At 38.8% G+C, this 19,473-nt stretch overlaps 1 protein-coding gene across 1 annotated transcript in view; it reads right to left on the bottom strand.

The window, feature by feature from the left end:
• Positions 1–16,819, bottom strand: part of SLC25A36 (solute carrier family 25 member 36) — a 32,484-nt gene extending 15,665 nt beyond the window's left edge. The window contains exons 1-4 of the mRNA XM_016209855.2: positions 16,706–16,819; positions 5,570–5,734; positions 2,985–3,062; positions 993–1,093 (exon numbers count right to left, since the gene is read on the bottom strand). Coding sequence (XP_016065341.1) covers positions 993–1,093; positions 2,985–3,062; positions 5,570–5,734; positions 16,706–16,746 — 385 coding nt within the window. The 5' untranslated portion in view covers positions 16,747–16,819. The remainder of the gene's footprint in view (positions 1–992; positions 1,094–2,984; positions 3,063–5,569; positions 5,735–16,705) is intronic.
• Positions 16,820–19,473: the final 2,654 nt, after the last annotated feature.

Raw genomic sequence — 19,473 nt, 5'->3', positions numbered from 1 at the left:
AGCATTTCAAACTTACACTTAGTTCGTTAAGTATGTGGTTCAAATTGATCCAATTTATTTCTAAACAGAAAATGGTTAACAGTTTAAGGCACTCATTGTTAAGCACATAACAATTAATTGATCAACAAGTGAAGAAAGTAGATACAATTTACGTTATAAAGCCATTACATAATTTGGAAATGTGAGGTATGGTTCAATATGCAACAAATCTCAGCAAACTGTAGAGATTTTTCTACTGAGAACCAAAGGTCATGGCTTTGTCTAACATGCATAGCAAAAAATGATTCCAGAATCAGACTGGTCAAACCAATCTTTAAGGCAGGGCAGAGAGAAGCCCAGGACTAGTTGTTTTAATTCAGAATCATATATACTCAGTGACAGAATAATTCCTGGAAACATTTCTATAGCAAGCATGTACATAGCCAGTGCCTAAATTTCAAGTGCTATCCAGTGTGATTTACATGAAATGCTAAACATATTTTTCAAAACACATACATTACAGTAACTCTGAGTTATCAGTACTACATCAATGTCAGCATTTAAGCACAGTACAAAATGAATACTTTACCAAGAACTGCCGGCACATTTCAGACAGAAGCCAAAACATGTAGCAAAAAGGAAAAGGCACTAACAGAAATTGAGGAGAGAAGAATAAATTACAGCTCCATAATTTACTGAAAGTGTAATTATGGTTGGATTTTTAAAACTGTTAAAAGTGATCACTAAATATTCAGTAAACTACACAAGACAATGTAAATACTATATTACCTGTATGTATCACAAACTCCTAATTACAAAATGCCAATTGACAACAATTCTTTATATTACCTCCTGATCAAATGTATTGTATAATAAATGTAAAAATCTTGTTTGTGGATGCTAATCAATGAGAAGCACATTGTCTTAACTTTACAATTTAAATTGATCATAATTCAATATTAAGTCTCTAGGTTTCAGAAAATTTTTTGTTTTTTAATATTACATAGTCATACCTGCCACTGCAGCTGAAATCATGTGTACCTGGGTAGAGTCAGGATCAAATACACCATTTAACTTTTCCTTGCAGTTTGAATAAGCAGCGAAGTATATTGCTCTAAAATAAAGATTTAAATTTTATCAATAAGCATGTTGCTTAATTAATAAGATTTAAGTGGCATGTAAATTAATCTTTATCATTTTAGAATAGAGAAATCTAAAAACATAAAGTCTTAGCTGTATGCTCCTGTAACCACAGGTTAATTTACACATTTTTCCATGAAGACCCTGATGCACTTTTTGTATCGACTCATTAAGAAAAAGACAAACTCAAATGTAAATAAAGTTCCTCAGACACCCCCTTCACCGTGCCCCAATACTTTGAGAGCAACTGAGTATAACTGAAAGTTTTTGTGTAAAATTTTGAAAACACACGATAAGGCTGGAAGGCTTAATTAAATATACTGAATTTAGGAAATGTGGTATGTTTAGTCTATTTGGAAAGTATTAAAAGATATAAACAGTAGCCAACATTGGTAATACATGGTTGAAGAGCAACTAATTTACTATTTAAGAACAAAAATATAGCATGTCTTTTCAGAAGGCAGATGAGCAATATTCATTAATTTTAAATGTGCACAAACCCTTTTATTCAGAAATTCTACTTTTAGGTAACTATCCTAAAGAAAGAAATATACTATAAGCATAACCAATGGACAAAGACGATAGTGGGGCGAAGGCCTGGGGTGGGACAGAGGCTGGGAAGAGGGGTGCTAAGAGGGAGAAAATGGGGGACACATCTGTAATACTGTCAACAATAAAAAAAAAGGAAAGAAATATACTAATTTAAGTACTCAAAGATAAAGGTAGAGTGAAGTTCACAAACTACTGGTGTGGTTTTTTTTGAGTGGGAAGGAGGGAGAGAGAGAGAAATATGGATGCAAGTGAAAATATCAATCAGTTGCCTCCCACATGCACCCAATGGGGGATTCGAAACCAAAACCTGGGTATGTGCCCTGACTGGTCATCAAACCCACCACCTTTTGGTATATGGGACAACACTGCAATCAACTGAGCCACACCAGCCAGGGCACAAAACCATTGTTTTTAACAGCAGAAATATGAAAATAAATCTAAAGGTTTATCAATTTAGGAAATGCTTATTAATGATGGAATAGTTATACTATGCAATTTTTAAAAAAACTCTACATATTTTCATGAAAAAAGGCTTTAAGACAAATTGGGCGAAATATTTTTAATGATTCAATATATGTAAATGATAGTAAGTCTACATTTTATGTACATGGTAGGCTAGAAAAATTAATGGAAGACTATACACCAAACTGTTTATTAATGATAGATTTGTATAAGGAAAAGAGTAAGTGTGTGTAGGAAGGGAACGTGCATTGGGTGAGAAAGAGGTGATGTGTTTAAGGTATAATGCCAAGCTTTATGCTATATGCTTTTTTTGTCCTTATAATAAGGCTGAAATTTGGGGTAATTTTTAGAGAGAAAATAGCCCATAAAAAGTTCAAACCTAATAAATAATGAGACATGGGACGGGTACACTGTTTGGATACAGTGTACGGAAGGCTGGGTATGCATTTTCACTTTGAATGTGAAATCTGCACGGTGTTCTATCATGGAAGAAGTCAGTCTAAGATAAAAAACATATCCAAGAAAAATGACAAATTAATGTATGAAGTCCTTTTTGGCTTCTTTAACAGGGACTGAAATCATTCTATCTGTTTAGCTTATTTCCTAAATCAAAAAATAGGGTTAGTTCTAGAGATCCAGATCTTCCCCTTTCTTTCTGTTAGTTTCTTTATAGTTTATTCTTTGCCTCTTAAACCTGGTGCAAAACTGCTTCACACTGATCTCACTATGAGCTCCTTTGTAACTGTTATACCATAGTGCTTTATCGTTACCACCTTGACTTAAGCATCTCCCCTCATTAAGCTTGAAACAAGAAAAGATTGAGACAATTTTGCTTAAATTTTTTTTTTTACCTGGAAGGAGCCACCCCCACCAAATTGGGGCCTAATCCTCTAAACAGGGAGCGAGGCCCTTCTTTTTCCAAGATCACCCTGAAAGAGAAAAATATTACTTATATGAACATCTGTTTTTCTTGACATAGCATAAGTTACTGAAGACTGATACTAGATTTACTAGTGATAACAATAAGAACTCCATTTAGATTATGTTCTAAAAGTTTTAAAGATGTAACAGTATAGATTTTTACATTTATTTTCATATTGTCATTCTATGTTTATCTTTAATCACCTCCATTTTACTATCTTTACCAGCAAATTCAATTCCCAATTAGACATGTAGTTCCCTCCTAATATTTAAGGTCCTTTCCACGATATTGAACAATCTCTCAGTACTGCAGCATTATCTCATCCAACCATTCCAGTGAAATGCTATGGCAAAATCTAACATCCTTGAGGGTACTAAAATGTTTGGCCTGCTACCATTTCTCCCCCTACTCAGTTAACATTTACTATATAGAATATTTAACATCTACTACAAAGACTAAGCAGAGTAAAAAGATAGAAAAGAGAGGGTGAGGCCCTTGCTACTGAGAAATCTGTGGATTGTGGAAATAAGAATTATATTGAAACAAATAATTTAACAGAACATATTAATAAGCAAATACTATACAAGCTAGATACATATGCTCTGTAGGGGAAGGAAGAGGTGCATGTCTAAGGAAGGAAGGCTTTCTGAGGGTGAGTTATTAAATTAAGTTTTGGAGATAAGAAACAGAGATTGAGGAAGAGTAGCATCTTAATTTAGACCCAACAGGCTGGGCCAGTGGTTCTTAAGCATCTATATGCCTAAGAATGATGTCTTGAAAGGAAACTGAGTATGATGGTTAATTAAGGATTTGAGTTGCAGGTCCAAACTTCTCAATATGAAGCCTAATTCTGGTAGCCGAGCAGCTGTGAAACCATAAAAACATAACTTTTCTCTTATCCTTATTCTCATCAGCAGTAAAAACAGAAAAACAGTACTCTCATTTTGGGGGGTTACTGTGAGGAATAAATAAGTTAATATATAAAAAGCTTAAAAGAATACCTAGCTCACAGTAAGCACTTGTTTAAAATGCAGATTTCTCTGATCCCGCCCTCAGAGTATTCTGATTCAAAAGGTATAAGAGAATGCTTAGCAATCTGCATTTTCACCATGCATCCAGGACTGACACAGGTCCTGATACACAACCAGTTTTTTGTTTTTGTTTTTTCAAATTATAAGAGAAGGGCACTTGGAGCTTAGGAGAGGGAAAGGCAAAGGTAATGTGCATGGGGAGAAGAGGAGGAGGGTGGAAAAAGTCCGGCAAGAGGGAGAGGGCGCCCAGAACCAGTTTTGATAAACTAGATTAGACAGAAGCAGAGTTAAGAATGACAAATTATAAAGCACATTTTGAAAATTCAGTGTTTGTTAGCTCTTTCTGTATCACAAGTCCCCTTCAGAAATTAAGGAAGGTGTCCTTTTAAAAAAATACACATTTGCAAATACAATTTTGCATACAATTTCATCTAATTTTTATATACCTCTTGCAACTCAGCCACGAGCCATCTAAGAAACTAAGAGAGCCTGGGGGGATTCCTAAAGTTCCTGGTTAAGAAGCTATGAAACACTTCACACCCACAAGGAAGGCTGTAATAAAACAGACACAAAACAAGGGATGGGAGGATGCGCAGAACCGGGAAATCTCATTCACTGGCCTTGGGAATGTAAAATGATGGAGCCACTTTGGGCACAGTTTGGCAGTTTCTCAAAATGTTAAACATAACATAAAATTACCATATGACCCAGCAATTCCATTCCTAGTATATCCCCAAGAGAAATGAAAACCTATGTCCCTATAGTGGCATTATTCATAATACCCTCAAACTGGAAACAAGCCAAATATCCACCAACAGATGAGTAGATAAACAATGATATATTTGGCAATAAAGATAAAATCTTTTGGTAGAGAAGGTAAACACACAGTGTGAGTTTATTTGCTACTACAAAATAAACACTATTGAACCAAGTTCAAACAGACTATGTCCCAAAGTGAGTTGATAAGGCAGACACACAAGGCATTCAGTTACATACCTAAGTTTAAACATGTAAAACCTTGTTTCAACAGTTTTGAAATTTCAAACCCAATTTGTAACATAATGAAGTATGGTAAAACATAAAAACCAATCTTTTTTAAAACATCAAGAAATGTTAAACACTGAATCACATTTTAAAATCAGTAGAAGTCTGCTTTAACTCTCAATTATTGTTTAGGTTACATAAAAGTCACAGACTACCATTAATTAAATGTACTTACTTAATTCAAAATAAAATACCTATAATAGTTTTAGCAAATAAATCCACTGGATAAATGCAAAAAATATTCCAAATATACACGAGTCAGAAATAATACATTTTATATTACCCAACTAACTGTTCCTGTCCACTAGGGATGATCGTTTTTAATGAACACATTCAGAGTAACTCATTGTTTGTAAAAACTTTAAAATATGACAGAATATAAACAAATACATTCACATTAAGGTAAACAGACTAAAAAAAAATAATACTGTGCTCTCACTTTAGGCAATGGAGAGGTCCAGGAGACACTACTCGGTTGACACTGGCTCCAGCCATGGTGTTCAGCTGTACTTCAGAGATATAAAGCGTCAGAGAAGATGACTGTAGCCGTGTTTTTACAACTTCCAGTGGACATGTCAGAATAGCTCCCACGGTACCTCCACATCTACAAAAAATAAAAAGAACAAAATTTAGCTACTTAATTCATAAGTTAGTACACATGTAGGCAATTGGAGCTTTGCCAAGGTACTAAAACGTAACATTTACTATTTTAGAAGACTAAATAATTTTTTAAATGTTTCATTTAGTTGAATGCCTACAAAAACACCTTTGGTAGCTAGAAGGAACTGAGCTTAATACCTCACAAGAGTTAGAAGACAAATACTCAAGAAATTTCCTATCTTGTACCCTTTCTTATACAGCTACTAAAGGGTATGTTCCACAAGTTAAGGGAGTAACTAAAAAGTAGGGAACACCTAAGACTAATACAATGTTATATGTCAATGATATTTCAATTACACAGGGAGGAAAAAGAGGGAACTGAATATAAGACAGAATAACCCAGGAGAGGGAGAACAGAGTCCCAACATGACAGTGAAATGTCAAGACTTAGAAAAATAACCAGGCCAGATAGGATTAGGATGACAGGGTTCAGAGGGACAATCTCCAGGGCGGGGAAAAAAGACTAAAAGGCGAATATATTTGACCTTATGAAAATATTCAAGTATAAGTACTCACATAACTAAACAAACATTTTAAAATGTAAGGCAATTATTAACTCCAAGGGGAAATGAAGTTATTCAAGAAAATGAAGTTATTCAAAATGAAGTTGTCAATACACAACTTAGCTGTGCCATCGATATTTAGTCATAGTAAGGTAAGCACTGACTACTGATTTAACAAAAAACTGTGATGTAAATAACTACATACCGAGAGGAGGGAAAGAGGGGAAACAAAGAATGGTATGCTGTAACTAATCCTCATCTACCAGACAAGAAAGTATAAAGAATATACCAAAGGAAATAGCTAAGACCTACAGGAAGTTCCTATTAGGGAGATGTGAAGAAAGAACTGGGGAAATGCTGGTTTTTATTATTTTTCAGCAGTTTTTTTTAACCTTTTGAATACATTTTTTAATTAAAATTTTAGCAGTATTTTTAAAAAACAGCAGGTGTTTTTAACTAGAGAATGTAGTTGATATTTCTGGGACTCAATGGACCCCATGAAAGAAAGGATGTATATAGTATGCAAGTATCTTTGACTCAGAACTTCAAAATAAATCCAGAATCTTTTTTTTTTTTTTTTTTTACATATACCTTTATTGATTTCAGAGAGAGGAAGGGAGAGGGGGAGAGAGAGAGAAACATCAATGATGAGAGAGTCATTATCAGCTGCCTCCTACACACCCCCTACTGGGGATCGAGCCCACAACCCAGGCATGTGCCCTGACCCGGAATCGAACAGAGATCTCCTGGATCACAGGTCGAGGCTCAACTGCTGAGCCACGCCCGGCTGGGCTAAATCCAGAATCTTCACCACTTCTCACCATTTCCACCCTGGCCTAAGGCACTGTATCTTTTTTTAATTATTGAATTTACTGCAGTAGCAATGGTTAATAACATTATATAATTTTCAGATGTCTAAAACTATAATTTGATTCTGTGTACTCTACTGTGTATAAGCAACTACATCTTACTGAGGTTACTGCAGTAACCTCTTAATTAGTGTCTCCCTGCTTCTACCCTTGCCCCAGCCCCTCTAATTTATCTTCAAAACAGTAGTGAATGATTGTATAAAAAACTTTAGTTAGATCAGTCACTCCTCTGCTCAAAACTTCCCAGACTTCCTAAGTCACAGAATAAAAGTCAAAGTCCTCCCAATGGCCTACAAGATCTTACACAATCTGCTCTTTACTGGTCCCTCTGACCTCATCAATTATCCACCTTCTCACTGCTCCAGTCACACTGGCCTCTGCAATAACTTAATTACAGTTGATCCCTGAACAATGTGGGGGTTAGAGGTGCTAAACGCCCCCTATCCTCATACAGTTGAAAATCCACATATAATTTTGGACTCCCCCCAAACTTAACGACTATATTAGAGTTTAATACACCAAGCATGATCCTACCTCAGGACCTTTGTTCTTGTAGTTCCCTCTATAACATTCCTGCCTGGATTATGGGAATGGGTTATTACCACACTGCCTTATCTTTGCTCAGCTGTCACTTCTCAGCGATGTCCTCTCTGATCACCCCATATAAAATCATACCAATTCTTTGTCCACCTTCCTTGAACTATCCTTTTCTACAGCACATACCACCACTTAACATACTAAATATTTTATGTACCTTTTCTTTTGTGTCCCCTTATGCTATAATGTAAGCATCAGGAAGGCAGCAATTTCTATCCACTACTGTGAACCAGAACCACTGACAGCAAACATTCGTGTTGAATGAATGAATAAACACTGTATCATTTGATATCCTAGGATTTAAGAGATAGGAGAGAGTGTATCTGGTCCAACTTCCTTATTTTGCAGGTGAGGACACAAAAGTCCTGAAAGGGAAAATTACCTGTTCCAGGATGACGGCCAGTCACTTAAAGAACAAACTGTATCTCCTGATTCTTAGCCCAGCTCTTTCTCTCCCTCTTATCAGTGGCTTTCAATCTTTGACTTCAACCCATGAGAAATATTTTATGTCAAGACGCAGTATACCCACACGTAAAACATTTCAGGATATAGGGGTGGGCAAAAGTAAGTTTACAGTTGTGTGTAGATGAAACAGAATTTATTCTAGTATTATTTTCCATATGAACACGTTGGTCATAAAGCAACCACATTTATTTCATAATCCACTAGTGAGCTGCTATGAAATTTGAAACACTGTTCTACACTAATTAGATAAAATTTAACCAGAAAGGGTAGGAGGAAAATTGTTTTTCTGCATTATTACACATCTCGCATAGCTTGTGGATAGAGGTATTTTTATGGGCTGGTCAATTTAGTGCAAGATTAAAGCAGTGTGCTACTTAATAGCTGGGGGCTGAGGACAACAAATTCTCAGCTTAAAATTAAATGGATGTGAGCACAACTAAAATATATTAGATATATATTGCTTGTCTCATTTATGAATCCAGAAGACAGGGCAGCACAATTATTCTCTTAAGCCAAGCAAGTCATAAAACAATTAATGGAAAAAACTAGAAATTATTTTTAAAACATTATATATAAAAATCTCATAACATTTAAAATTATGTCTTATTCCACTCCCCCACAAGTTTCTTAGCAATGAATATTGATTTAATATTTTTATTGATTTATAAGCAAATCCCTCATGAACACCAATGTGCATAGCCAATATAATGCTTTAAAAAAATCAGCAAGATAGAAATGTATAATATATTGAGGCTGTGAAGAATCCAGGATCAAGGAGGGGAAGAATCTGGAATCTAGAAGGCCACATGGAAGATCCTGTCATTTGCAACAACAAAGACATTATGCTAAATGTAATAAGCCAGACACTGAAAGAAAAAGACTGCATGATCTCAACTTTTATGTGAAATCTTAAAAAGTTGAATACATAGAGACAGAGACTAGATGGGCAGCTACCTTGGGTGAGGGGGTGGAGAAATGGGGAGGTGCTGGCCAAAGGGTGCAAAATTGCAGTTATGTAAGATAAATAAGTCTAAAGTTCTAACGTACAGCATAATGACTGTAACTATGCAACTGTAATGAATATTGGAAATTTGCTAAAAGTAGATTTTAGGTACTCTCATCACACAAAAATGTTAACTATGTGAGATAATATGCTATAAAGTAATCACTATGTATATCAACATGCTGTACACCTTATATATATACAGTTTTTTAAAAGGCCAAGTAAAGAAGCTCCTATAATTATCTAGGTACGAGGTATTGAAGGCTAACAATCATCAGCTGCAACTGAGATAAAGGGATACAGAGGCTTTCTGATATCCAACTATCGTCCCAAGTCTCACTGGTTCTACACTCAAAACTTCCTTTCATATTTCTCCTCACAATCCCCACTGCAAGTGCCTTAAAGCAAGCTGTCATTTTATTTCTTGCCTTCTAACTGGTCCCGAGTTCCTCTGATCCAGTGATATGGCCAATGAGTTCAGATCAGGTATGTCAACAATATAATTTGCTACTAATAAAGACTAAATTGGATGCTTTACTATTGAAAGAAAAAGTTATAGTTAAAAGTTACTCTCCGTTGCTTTAGATCACTGGTGGGGAACCTCCTGCCCGCGAAATCATTTGGTCTGGCCCTGCCTGCCAAGGCAACTGCAGGTGGGACTCAAAATTCAATAAATCTAGCTTTTTTCATAGCTAATTTTTAAGTTGATAATTCTGTATGGCACGGGAACGACATTATAAATATCCAAACGGCCCTTGGAAGAAAAAAGGTTCCCCAACCCACTTTAGATGCTTTGATTAGAAAAGAATTCCAAGGAGAGAGAGAATAGCGAGGTTTGATAGCAGAAGAGCACACAAGTTCATTATCCTGTAACATCAGAAATCTACGGGACAGTTTCTAAGGTTAACAATCTAGCCTGGCTGGCATGGCTCAGTGTTGAGTGTCAACCCATGAACCAGGTCACAGTTGGATTCCCAGTCAGGGCACATGCCCAGGTTTCCAGGTCGATCCTGAGTAGGGGGCATGCAGGAGGAAGCCTATCAATGACTCTCTCTCATTCATTGATGTTTCTATCTCTCTCTCCCTTCTGCTCTCTGAAATCAGTAAAAACATTTAAAAAAAAAAAAAAGAATCTAACAAAACTGTTAAATGTCACCATACCCTTGGTATACCCAGGTTAGAGTACTGAAACTATATATTCTTAGTGAAACTGTTTGGGTCAATGCTCATTTTAAAGTTTTATAGGTAGATGTCATACATTTTAAAGATATAAAAGGACAAGGTTACTTGGTGAGTCAGGCCATCATACAACTATGCAGTGATTTTAGAAAATATTTAGAACTGTTTAAAAATTCTGGCATGCCAGGTGTTCTAACTACTTACGGGCCTATGATCCCTTGAGTAAAGCAGTGGCTAAAACCTTCTTAGAATGAAGATTTTTTTTTGAAGCCAGGTACAGCGTAACCAAGAGACTTGCTAAAAAACAAAACAAAAAATCAGGTCTTAAAAGAAAGAAGCCTCTGGGGGCCTCAAAGTGCTCTCCCCCAATTCAAGTTATATCAACATATGAATAAGAAGTTTGAGGAAGTGTGAAGAGGATAGGAGGGACGTAAAAGAAACTGTTCACCAAGTATGAATATCAGGCAGATAGATCAGTTTCAGTTTCAGCCATATTGCCGCCAAGAGTCATCAATTCCTATGTCAGGTGAACAAACACAAAACCCCATCAGCAGGACAGCCTCAAGCTGCCGGGCAGCACTAAATCTTCCAGTGTCTAAAGGAGTTTTACTAACCACACCAGAAGAGGAACCCAAGGCACTCCAGGATTCTGCTCAGGAAAAGGTGGGTCATGGAAAAGAATTGCAATTCTAAGACTGTAGTAGTTAGACATATTTCCTTGATTTTAACCTTCTGAGCACATATGGAGCAGGACACTTGTTTTTAATATGCAAGGTAATTTATAAACGTATGAAACCTATTTTGATTGGGTCCACAATACTGCTGTGTGTGTGTGTGTATGTATATATAAAATAGATACTTTAGAAATATATTTGTGTTAACTTTAAGCAAACCTGTTTTGTCAGACAACTGCAGTGTTAGTTTTGTGAATAGGCTGAAATATTTTGTCATTTTTCTGTCTGCAAATCACACTTCACTGTAATTTCCTAATTAGGGTATTAGCCAAATTAAGAAATACCACTAAGGAGAAAATTCATTAAAATGTTAGGGAAGGAGTTTTTCAATCCAAAACATGTAACCTGTTTCTGAAATCCTATAAAAACCATTTAGGAAGTCTTACCAAAATTGTTTCTCTAGTAGTATATTTGTAGTTTCTCTGAAGCTTTAATGTTTAGGCAAGAAACAATACAAATTCTTGAAATGGTGAATGAAGGGCATACCCCACATACTTGACAGGCTAACTTATGAAAAGTCAGATAGATACAAAACAAAAAAAACAACACATGGTGACCAGAGTTAGCCTATAAAACTCCTGCAATGACTCCTCCCATTTCAGAAAAAGGTCAAGTCCTTTCTTTAATGGCCTAAAAATGCTCTACTCTGTCTATACTTGCCTCATTACTGTGCTCCTACGCTAGATCTTTTCACTGCCTGTTCCCTCTGAAGAATTAACTCTTTCTCCTCCAGATCTTTGCTCAAAAATCACCTTTCTTAATAAGGCTCATCAGACTCACCATCCCCGTATTTAGAAATACAATGCACTCCCACTACTCCCCCTTTATCCTGCTCCACTTTTTCATTTTTTCCATAGCAGAACACCTTCTAATTAATGATCTAATTCAATCCCCTTTTTCAGATAATTGTGGATATTCTTAAACACTACATTAAAACTGACAAGTGGTAGGTTCTTAAAGTTTAGTTGCAATTGGAATCTGAGCTATACCAATAAACTGGACACACTGCTACATTAAAATCCACTGGTTGGTCTAACATTCTGAATCTTCTACCCGTGCATGACTCTATAACATCATGCACTGGTCATATTGGTTCACTAGGTTATACAGGTCTTCCAAATGTCAATATATTTTTACAATTTAAAAAAAATTACACTTCCTATTAATTCAATTTCAAAATCTATAATTTTTGCTTGAGAACTCATATTTTATCATATGGAAAAATGTTATTAGTGATTTTCCTTGAAGCAACAGGCCCACTGCCTTCATTTTCTGAGAAAACATCTGCCAAATAGTCAAGTCTGAATAGTCAGTCTATCAAATGTTCTTTTAAGTAAGAAAGATGCTCATGAAAAGAGGCTAACTCAATTTGAGACTGAAGCAACTACAGAACTACTTTGGTATGCAGAAACACTTTATTCGTATTTCCCATTTTGTCACACAGATATAAAGATGAGTACTCAAGAGTCAAGACGTAATAAAATTACTACATTTTCTGCTTCAACAACATTCGTAAATGCAACTGTTTTAAACTGCTAGTGTCAACAACTACTAGTACAAGGTGACACTGTCTTGAAGCATGCCAAAGCATCAGCAGTTTTACCCATCAATGCTTTTGAACCATTAGTACAAATGCCAATGCGGCGAAAAAGCAAACAGTTTCTTAGTATTTTTAGGAAAATAGCTTTAACCTTTCAGACCAATAAAATGGAGCTCCCAGGGGTCCATGACCCACACGGCTGACACACTTACATGAAAAGTTTCAAGAATATGCCACATTAGGACAAGCAACTTCCCTTAGACTTGTAATCTATTAGTAAGAATGAAAGAATGCCTTTTTACAAGGAAAAGGTGGTAAAAATTATGAAAATAAGAGTATTAAACATAAAGTGGAAGGAAATAAGCTGCATTAATTATACTTTTAAGTATTCTACTTCTGCCCTGATTTACAAGGAAGCAGGTAAAGTAATTTAACAAATTTCTGGAGAATCAACATACTTGACACTGAAGTGGGAATTTCTTGCTGAATAATGAACAGATGGGTTAATTAATTCCATAACAACAAAGCTTTTTAGATAATCTGAGATATTACTCACTGCACATATTAAGCTCTCACTGTCACAGGAGCCACAGAGGAAAACATCCATCCACTTAAGTGCTGAGGGTTTAGTCTTCCCATTCGAGACTCTCTCAAATGGAAGAGAAAAAAATCGAACTGCCCAGTGGGCACATGCAGTTGACACAACACTAGACAATGTGTAGTTCTAGCAAAGAATTTAAAAGTATATTTCATATTGTTTATATATTCATATACAGACATAGAGTGTTCTTAAAAGTACAGATAAAATTAAGCCTATTGACATCCTTTTGCAGGCTGCTGTGAGTTGCCTCCGTAACTCAATTAACATAACCAATGAACTACAAACTCTGAATGTTAACTCGGGCAAAACATAATGGGACCAAAGGGTGTACTAATGAAAGCACGAGTTAGGCATGTGAGTATGTCACCCAGACCCAAGGTCCAGTGCTGGTCTGTTTCAAATGTTCCTGATTTAATAATACAGCCACTAGACTATTAAGAAATCTCTCTGAGAAATACATACTAAATAAATACTATTATAATCAGGCTCCACATTCAGACAATTTTTACCTAAGATTAAATATCACTGTAAAAGGTTACTTAGTTCTTTTAAAATATAGTTTTCAAAATTTAATCCAAATGATACCTGTGTTTGCCCAGGCAACGAGCTAAAAAAAAGATCTCTCCTTTTCTCTACCTAGTTATTATTAAAGTAAAAACTAAATCTTCTAACTCCTAATTTACTTGATTCTATTAGGATTAAAAAAAAAAAAGAAATCTAGTTTTCTATGAAGAACATCCTAAAACTGATTGCCTAAGTAAGCCACTGTGAGATATAAAAGAATAAGACATTTTCAATTAAGAACAATGTCACGGACACAGTCTGATTTGAATTTCCACAATGCTTAGCACACAGACTTCCCGAATATTCAACAGAACTGATTTTATATAATACAGAGCTGGAAGAATCTTTAGCGATCATTTACTTCTCATTTTCCCTGTATGAAAAACTGTTTGAGCCTGGCCAGGCATGGCTCAGCGGTTGAGCGTTGACCTGGGATCCAGGAGATCGGGGTTCAGTTCTCAGTCAGGGCACATGCCTGAGTTGCAGGCTTGATCAATGACTCTCTCATCACTGATGTTTCTATCTCTCTCTCTCCCTCTCCTTTCCTCTCTGAAATCAATAAAGATATATTAAAAAAAAAACAAAAAAAACCTGTTTGACCTTGGCTAAGTCAATTTTTCACACCTCAGTATTTTTTCCATATTTCGAAAGGGATGAAATAGATCATCTTTACCATCCTTCCTAGTTCTAATGTTTCTCTAAAACAGATAAGCTAGGTTTCACACTAAGTGACTTATGCAACAACATTTAAATGTAAAATCAAGACAAAATGCAAAGAAAGGGAATTTACAAGGCTGAGCATCTATCTTGTCAGGCCCTACATAGCAGCATCTCGTTTAATACTCGAAATAACCTGCACAGGCTAGTTTCTTCCCGGGAGGAGGGGCTCCTAAATCTATTTATGTTTATATGCTGGGAAAACTCCATTCCTGTTTTTAAAGAAAAAAAGCTAACCAGAAAGGCCTTTCATGTATTAATAATAACAAAGTGACTAATAATAACCAAGTTGATCCTAATCCAAACTGGGAAGTTGGTGCAATCAAGCTAACATTTCAAATAAATGTGCCTTCCTTTTAAGAAAACTTGATATATGGATCTACTTTTTTTTAAATATATCTTTATTGATTTTAGAGGAAGGAAAGGAGAGGGAGAGAGAGATAGAAACATCAATGATGAGAGAGTCATTGATCAAGCCCACAACCTGGGCATGTGCCCTGACCGGGAATCGAACCCTGATCGCCTGTATCCTAGGTCGAGGCTCAACGGCTGAGCCATGCCCGGGGGGGGCTGATGTATGAATCTTGAATGCAGAATAATAGAAATGTTAGGACCTACAGAAGGGCCTTAGAGATCATATAGCACGACGTCTTCATTTTACAGAGGAAGCAATTAAAAATCAAAGGGTTTGTCCATTTTTCACTCAAAATAGTAGCCAGAAGTAGTGCAGTCTCCTAACTTTCAGGCATTTGCTAGTGATCTAATTACAAAAGGGAATCCAAATATTTGCACAACAAGGCATGTTTGTAACATCTACATGGCCAATTGAGTTTTTAAAAAAATGATTTAACTTGCCAAGATGATCGGTAAGTGAATCAGCAACGTGGAAACAAACTTTACCTAAACTGGGTCTCACGGATTAAAAGAACTATTTTTAATGACAGAACGGTGGTTGGTCCATAATAGATGTGCACGAAATGTCGAATGAATGTGCCAATCCAAGGAAAGTAATGCCACCATTGGCAACAGATTCCACATGTCCAACTAAAATCAAGACATTGTGAAAAGAATTGCGTACGTATTACTTTAATATTCTTAAAAAGGTCGACTTAAAAACAAACTGTATGGCCTAAGGGGGTGCAACTTTATATGGTCATAGACGCAGAAAAAAAATTATGCCTCAGCTTAATTCACCGTAGCCATTTTTGATAACTCTTTATGATCCCACAGATAACTCCTAAACTTAAAAATGTTACGATTCTCCAAATAATTTGGAAGGAACAAACCTAAAAAGGAGACTAAACTGGCTGAACTTAAAATATCTGTAGCGCTCATACTGGCACTCTAAAACTTCATGCCCAGTCCTAATCCTGCACACACACTATAATCGCCAAAGCTTTTGGCCTCTCCGTACCCCCACACTTTCTCTTTTAAGAAAAGGAAAAGCAGCGGATGCAGCAGAGGACTGGTTTTCCAAAGAATCCGACCTCGCAGGCATTGCCGCTCCGCACTGTCTCTCGTAACCTGGAGAAGCTTGCGAAGGAAAATTTCCAGCAGCTAGAAACCCAGTTACTGCGGGAGAGAAAATACCAAAGTCTGTCCGGTGCCGGGGACCCTCCTCTCCCCGCCGCCGCGGGGCCCGGAAATCGGATGCCGGAGTCGGCGGCCCGGCCGGGCGGCCGCGACTCGAGGAGGCCCCGGAGCCCGCGCGGCAGGAGGGAAGGAGGAGGCCCAGGCGCCCATTTTGTCCTCGGCCTCCGCACTTCCCGCCCCGTTCTCCACCCCCCTTCCCGGCCAAGCAACCTACGTGAGGCCGGAGCGACACTCCTCCCGCGGGCCCGTGTCCCGGGCACCCTCTAGGCCTCCGCGCGTGGCCTGGGTGCACGCCGGCCCGAGACCTGGGCTGACCTCAGTCCCACCTGCCGCTCAGGCCCCAGCCTCGCTCCGGCTCCGCACGCCCAATACCTCACGTCCTTCCTCGGCTTCAGCCCCGCAACCCTCCCCGCCGGGGCCATCCCCCTCCCCTCATCCTGCAGACCCGAGCCTCCCCTCACCTCACCCCTCCGGCCCGCGCCTCAGGCCAAGGCCCTGGGCCTCTGCCCAGACCCTCCGCCCGAGCCCCCGCGCGCCGCCCGGACCGTACCCCCCGGCAAACAGATGCACCAGCGTGTCCCTCTGGCTCATTCTCTCTCCCGCATGTCCTCCGGACGCCGAGGCAGGACGCGGATCCGGCCGCCCGTGATGGCCGGCGGCTTCGGTCCCGACGGCGGAGACCGAGCTAGCGGAGACGCCGCTGCAGTAAGTAACCGGCGGGCCCTCCCCGCAGCGTGGAACCGCGCCGCCTCCCGCTCTAGCTCGACGCTCTCGCCCGGAGCCCGAGAGCCGCGCGGAGGCGGCGGGGCGGGGGTGGGCCTGCTGCGGGGGAGTGACTATTCCGCGACCCCCTCCCCCCGGGTATAAACAGAAGCTCCCATTGGTCCGCGCTGCTTGACGTCACGAGTTCGGCATGACTGTTTCACGTGATCGCTAAGGGTTCCTCAATGAAACGCGTCGGGAGGCGGGGCCGAGAGCGCGCCGGGAGGGTAGTAGGTCACTGTGCCCTCGCGCCTCGGCCGCGGGCGGCGTGGGTGGGCGCGCAGGGCCCGGGCACCGCGCTCGCGCCTGCGCTCCGGGAGACGCCGCTCCGGGAGACGCCGCCCGGGTTCCTGGCATCCCAGCGGAGTGGGGACGCGGGTGTGCCAAGGCTCAGATTTACCTCAAAAATACCCCAACTTTTTAGAGCAATTCTGGGCTTATAACAGAACTGAGATTTCCTCTTGACCCCCCGTTTGATTCACTTTTAAAGGATCGGGTTGATGACCCACATTTCTGCTGCTTAGCATCTACCGCAGAGTCATAATGCGTGAAAAGGCTCCCACAAGGAAACTCAGACGGGATCACAAACAACAGTACGGTGTTTACAAACCATGTTTGTAATAGTGGGAAATTGGCATCAAGAGGGGAATGGAGAATTAAATCATCAGACATTCCTATTGTGAATATTATGCAGTTATGACAAGGGGTGAGATAGATCCGCGTGTGGGGGAAAAATCTCCAAAGCCTACTGACTAAAATAGGCAATTAAAACACTAAGGTTTATTACGAATGAAGACATTTACTCATTCCTCTAATGGGCACATGTTCCTATGTATATGTGTGTGCACGTGCGCAGGGCGGGTTTACAGTCGTGAGTACGTGAAACAGAGTTTATTGTATCCTTTTCCATAGGAACAACTGTAAACCTAAACCTTTTGCTCCACCCTGTACACATACACACACATACACAAGGTCAAAGACTAAGGGAAAGAAAATATATTTTTTAGAGAGAGGAAGGGAAAGGAATATATAGAGAGAAACATCATCCACCTGCTGCCTCCTGCACCCCCCCTCCCCCACTGGGGATTGAGTCAGAGACCCAGGCATGTGCCCTGACTGGGAATGGAACCGTGACCTCTTGGTTCATGGGTGGATGCTCAACTACTAAGCCATACTCATTGGGCAGGAAAGAAAATGTTTTATTGCTCCAAAACACAGTTATTAAATATTGAAAATATTGGTTAATTAGTCATTATTTCTAAGGTGCAGAAAAGTACAGAGAGTAATATAATGCTTAATCTGTACGCATCACCCACGCTGATCAAATGTTAATGTTTTCCATCTCTTTGTTCTGTAACTGTCATTCCACCTGCAAGGCCCTCACCATGCTTTCCTACTCATATGTGATTATCCAGGGCTCACCTTCCTTTCCTTCCTGGGCTACTTCTTTCATGAAGTCCTCCCTGATTGCCTCAGCTCTCTATGCTCTTTTCGTCTCCTAAATTCCTACCAAACATGCAGACTACATGCCATGGGCAAGTGTTCATCCACTCCACAGTACATGTTCATCTGTAAAACAGGCATAAGGTAGTTGTGATGACTAAATGTGTCAAAATATGTAAAGCACCTACAGAAGTGCTATGTAAGGCATAAGTTAGAATAATTAGTAGTAGTATTTTACTGCCTTGTATTCTTTTTTTTTTTTTTTAATATATCTTTATTGATTTCAGAGAGAGGAAAGGAGAGGGAGAGAGAGAGATGGAAACATCAATGATGAGAGAGTCATAGATCGGCTGCAGCCCGCAACCCGGGCATGTGCCCTGACCTGGAATCAAACCCTGATCACCTGGATCCTAGGTCAACCCTTAACCGCTGAGCCACACCCGACCGGGCCTGCCTTGTATTCTTAATAACAAAAATGGCAGGTGATATTTCTTGAGCACTTTCTAATGTGCTAAGCTTCAATCTAAGCACTTTACAGTATTCTCTTATTAAACTCTCACAGCTACCCTGTAAGGTAAGTGATATTATCCTTCCAATTTTTCATGAGGAGATGGAAGTGTAAAATAATTAAGTGACTTGCCCAATATTATCCAGTTCATCCAGAAGGAGCTTTGGATATGAATCCAACAGAATCCATCTGATTCCAGGGCTTCAGTTGATGAAGAAATAGCTTCCCATTAGAGAGGGAAATTTGGAAAAAACCAAAAACGTAGAAATAAAACTTGGCACCCCTGCTGTACTCCCCCAAAACCTTTGCATTAATATTTAGTGGATATTTCTTTCTTTTTTTATAGCAGCTTTATTGAGGTATCACCCACATGCCATAAAATTCACCTATTCAAAGTGTACAATTTAGTGGGTTTTATTATATTCTCATGGTTGTACAACCACCACCACAACTTAATTCTAGAACATTTTTCTTACCAAAGAAGAAACCCCAAACTTGTTAGCAGTCACTCCCATCATCCTCTCCACCATCCCCTGGCAAACCACTAATCTACTTTTTATCTCTCTGGATTTGCATAACCTAAACTTTTCATATAAATGGAATCA

This window comes from Miniopterus natalensis, chromosome 15, assembly GCF_054644295.1.
Source record: "Miniopterus natalensis isolate mMinNat1 chromosome 15, mMinNat1.hap1, whole genome shotgun sequence".
In the NCBI taxonomy this organism is placed as follows: domain Eukaryota; kingdom Metazoa; phylum Chordata; class Mammalia; order Chiroptera; family Miniopteridae; genus Miniopterus; species Miniopterus natalensis.
The sequence above is the reverse complement of the archived record's forward strand: the minus strand, read 5'-3'. Positions and strand labels throughout refer to the sequence as shown.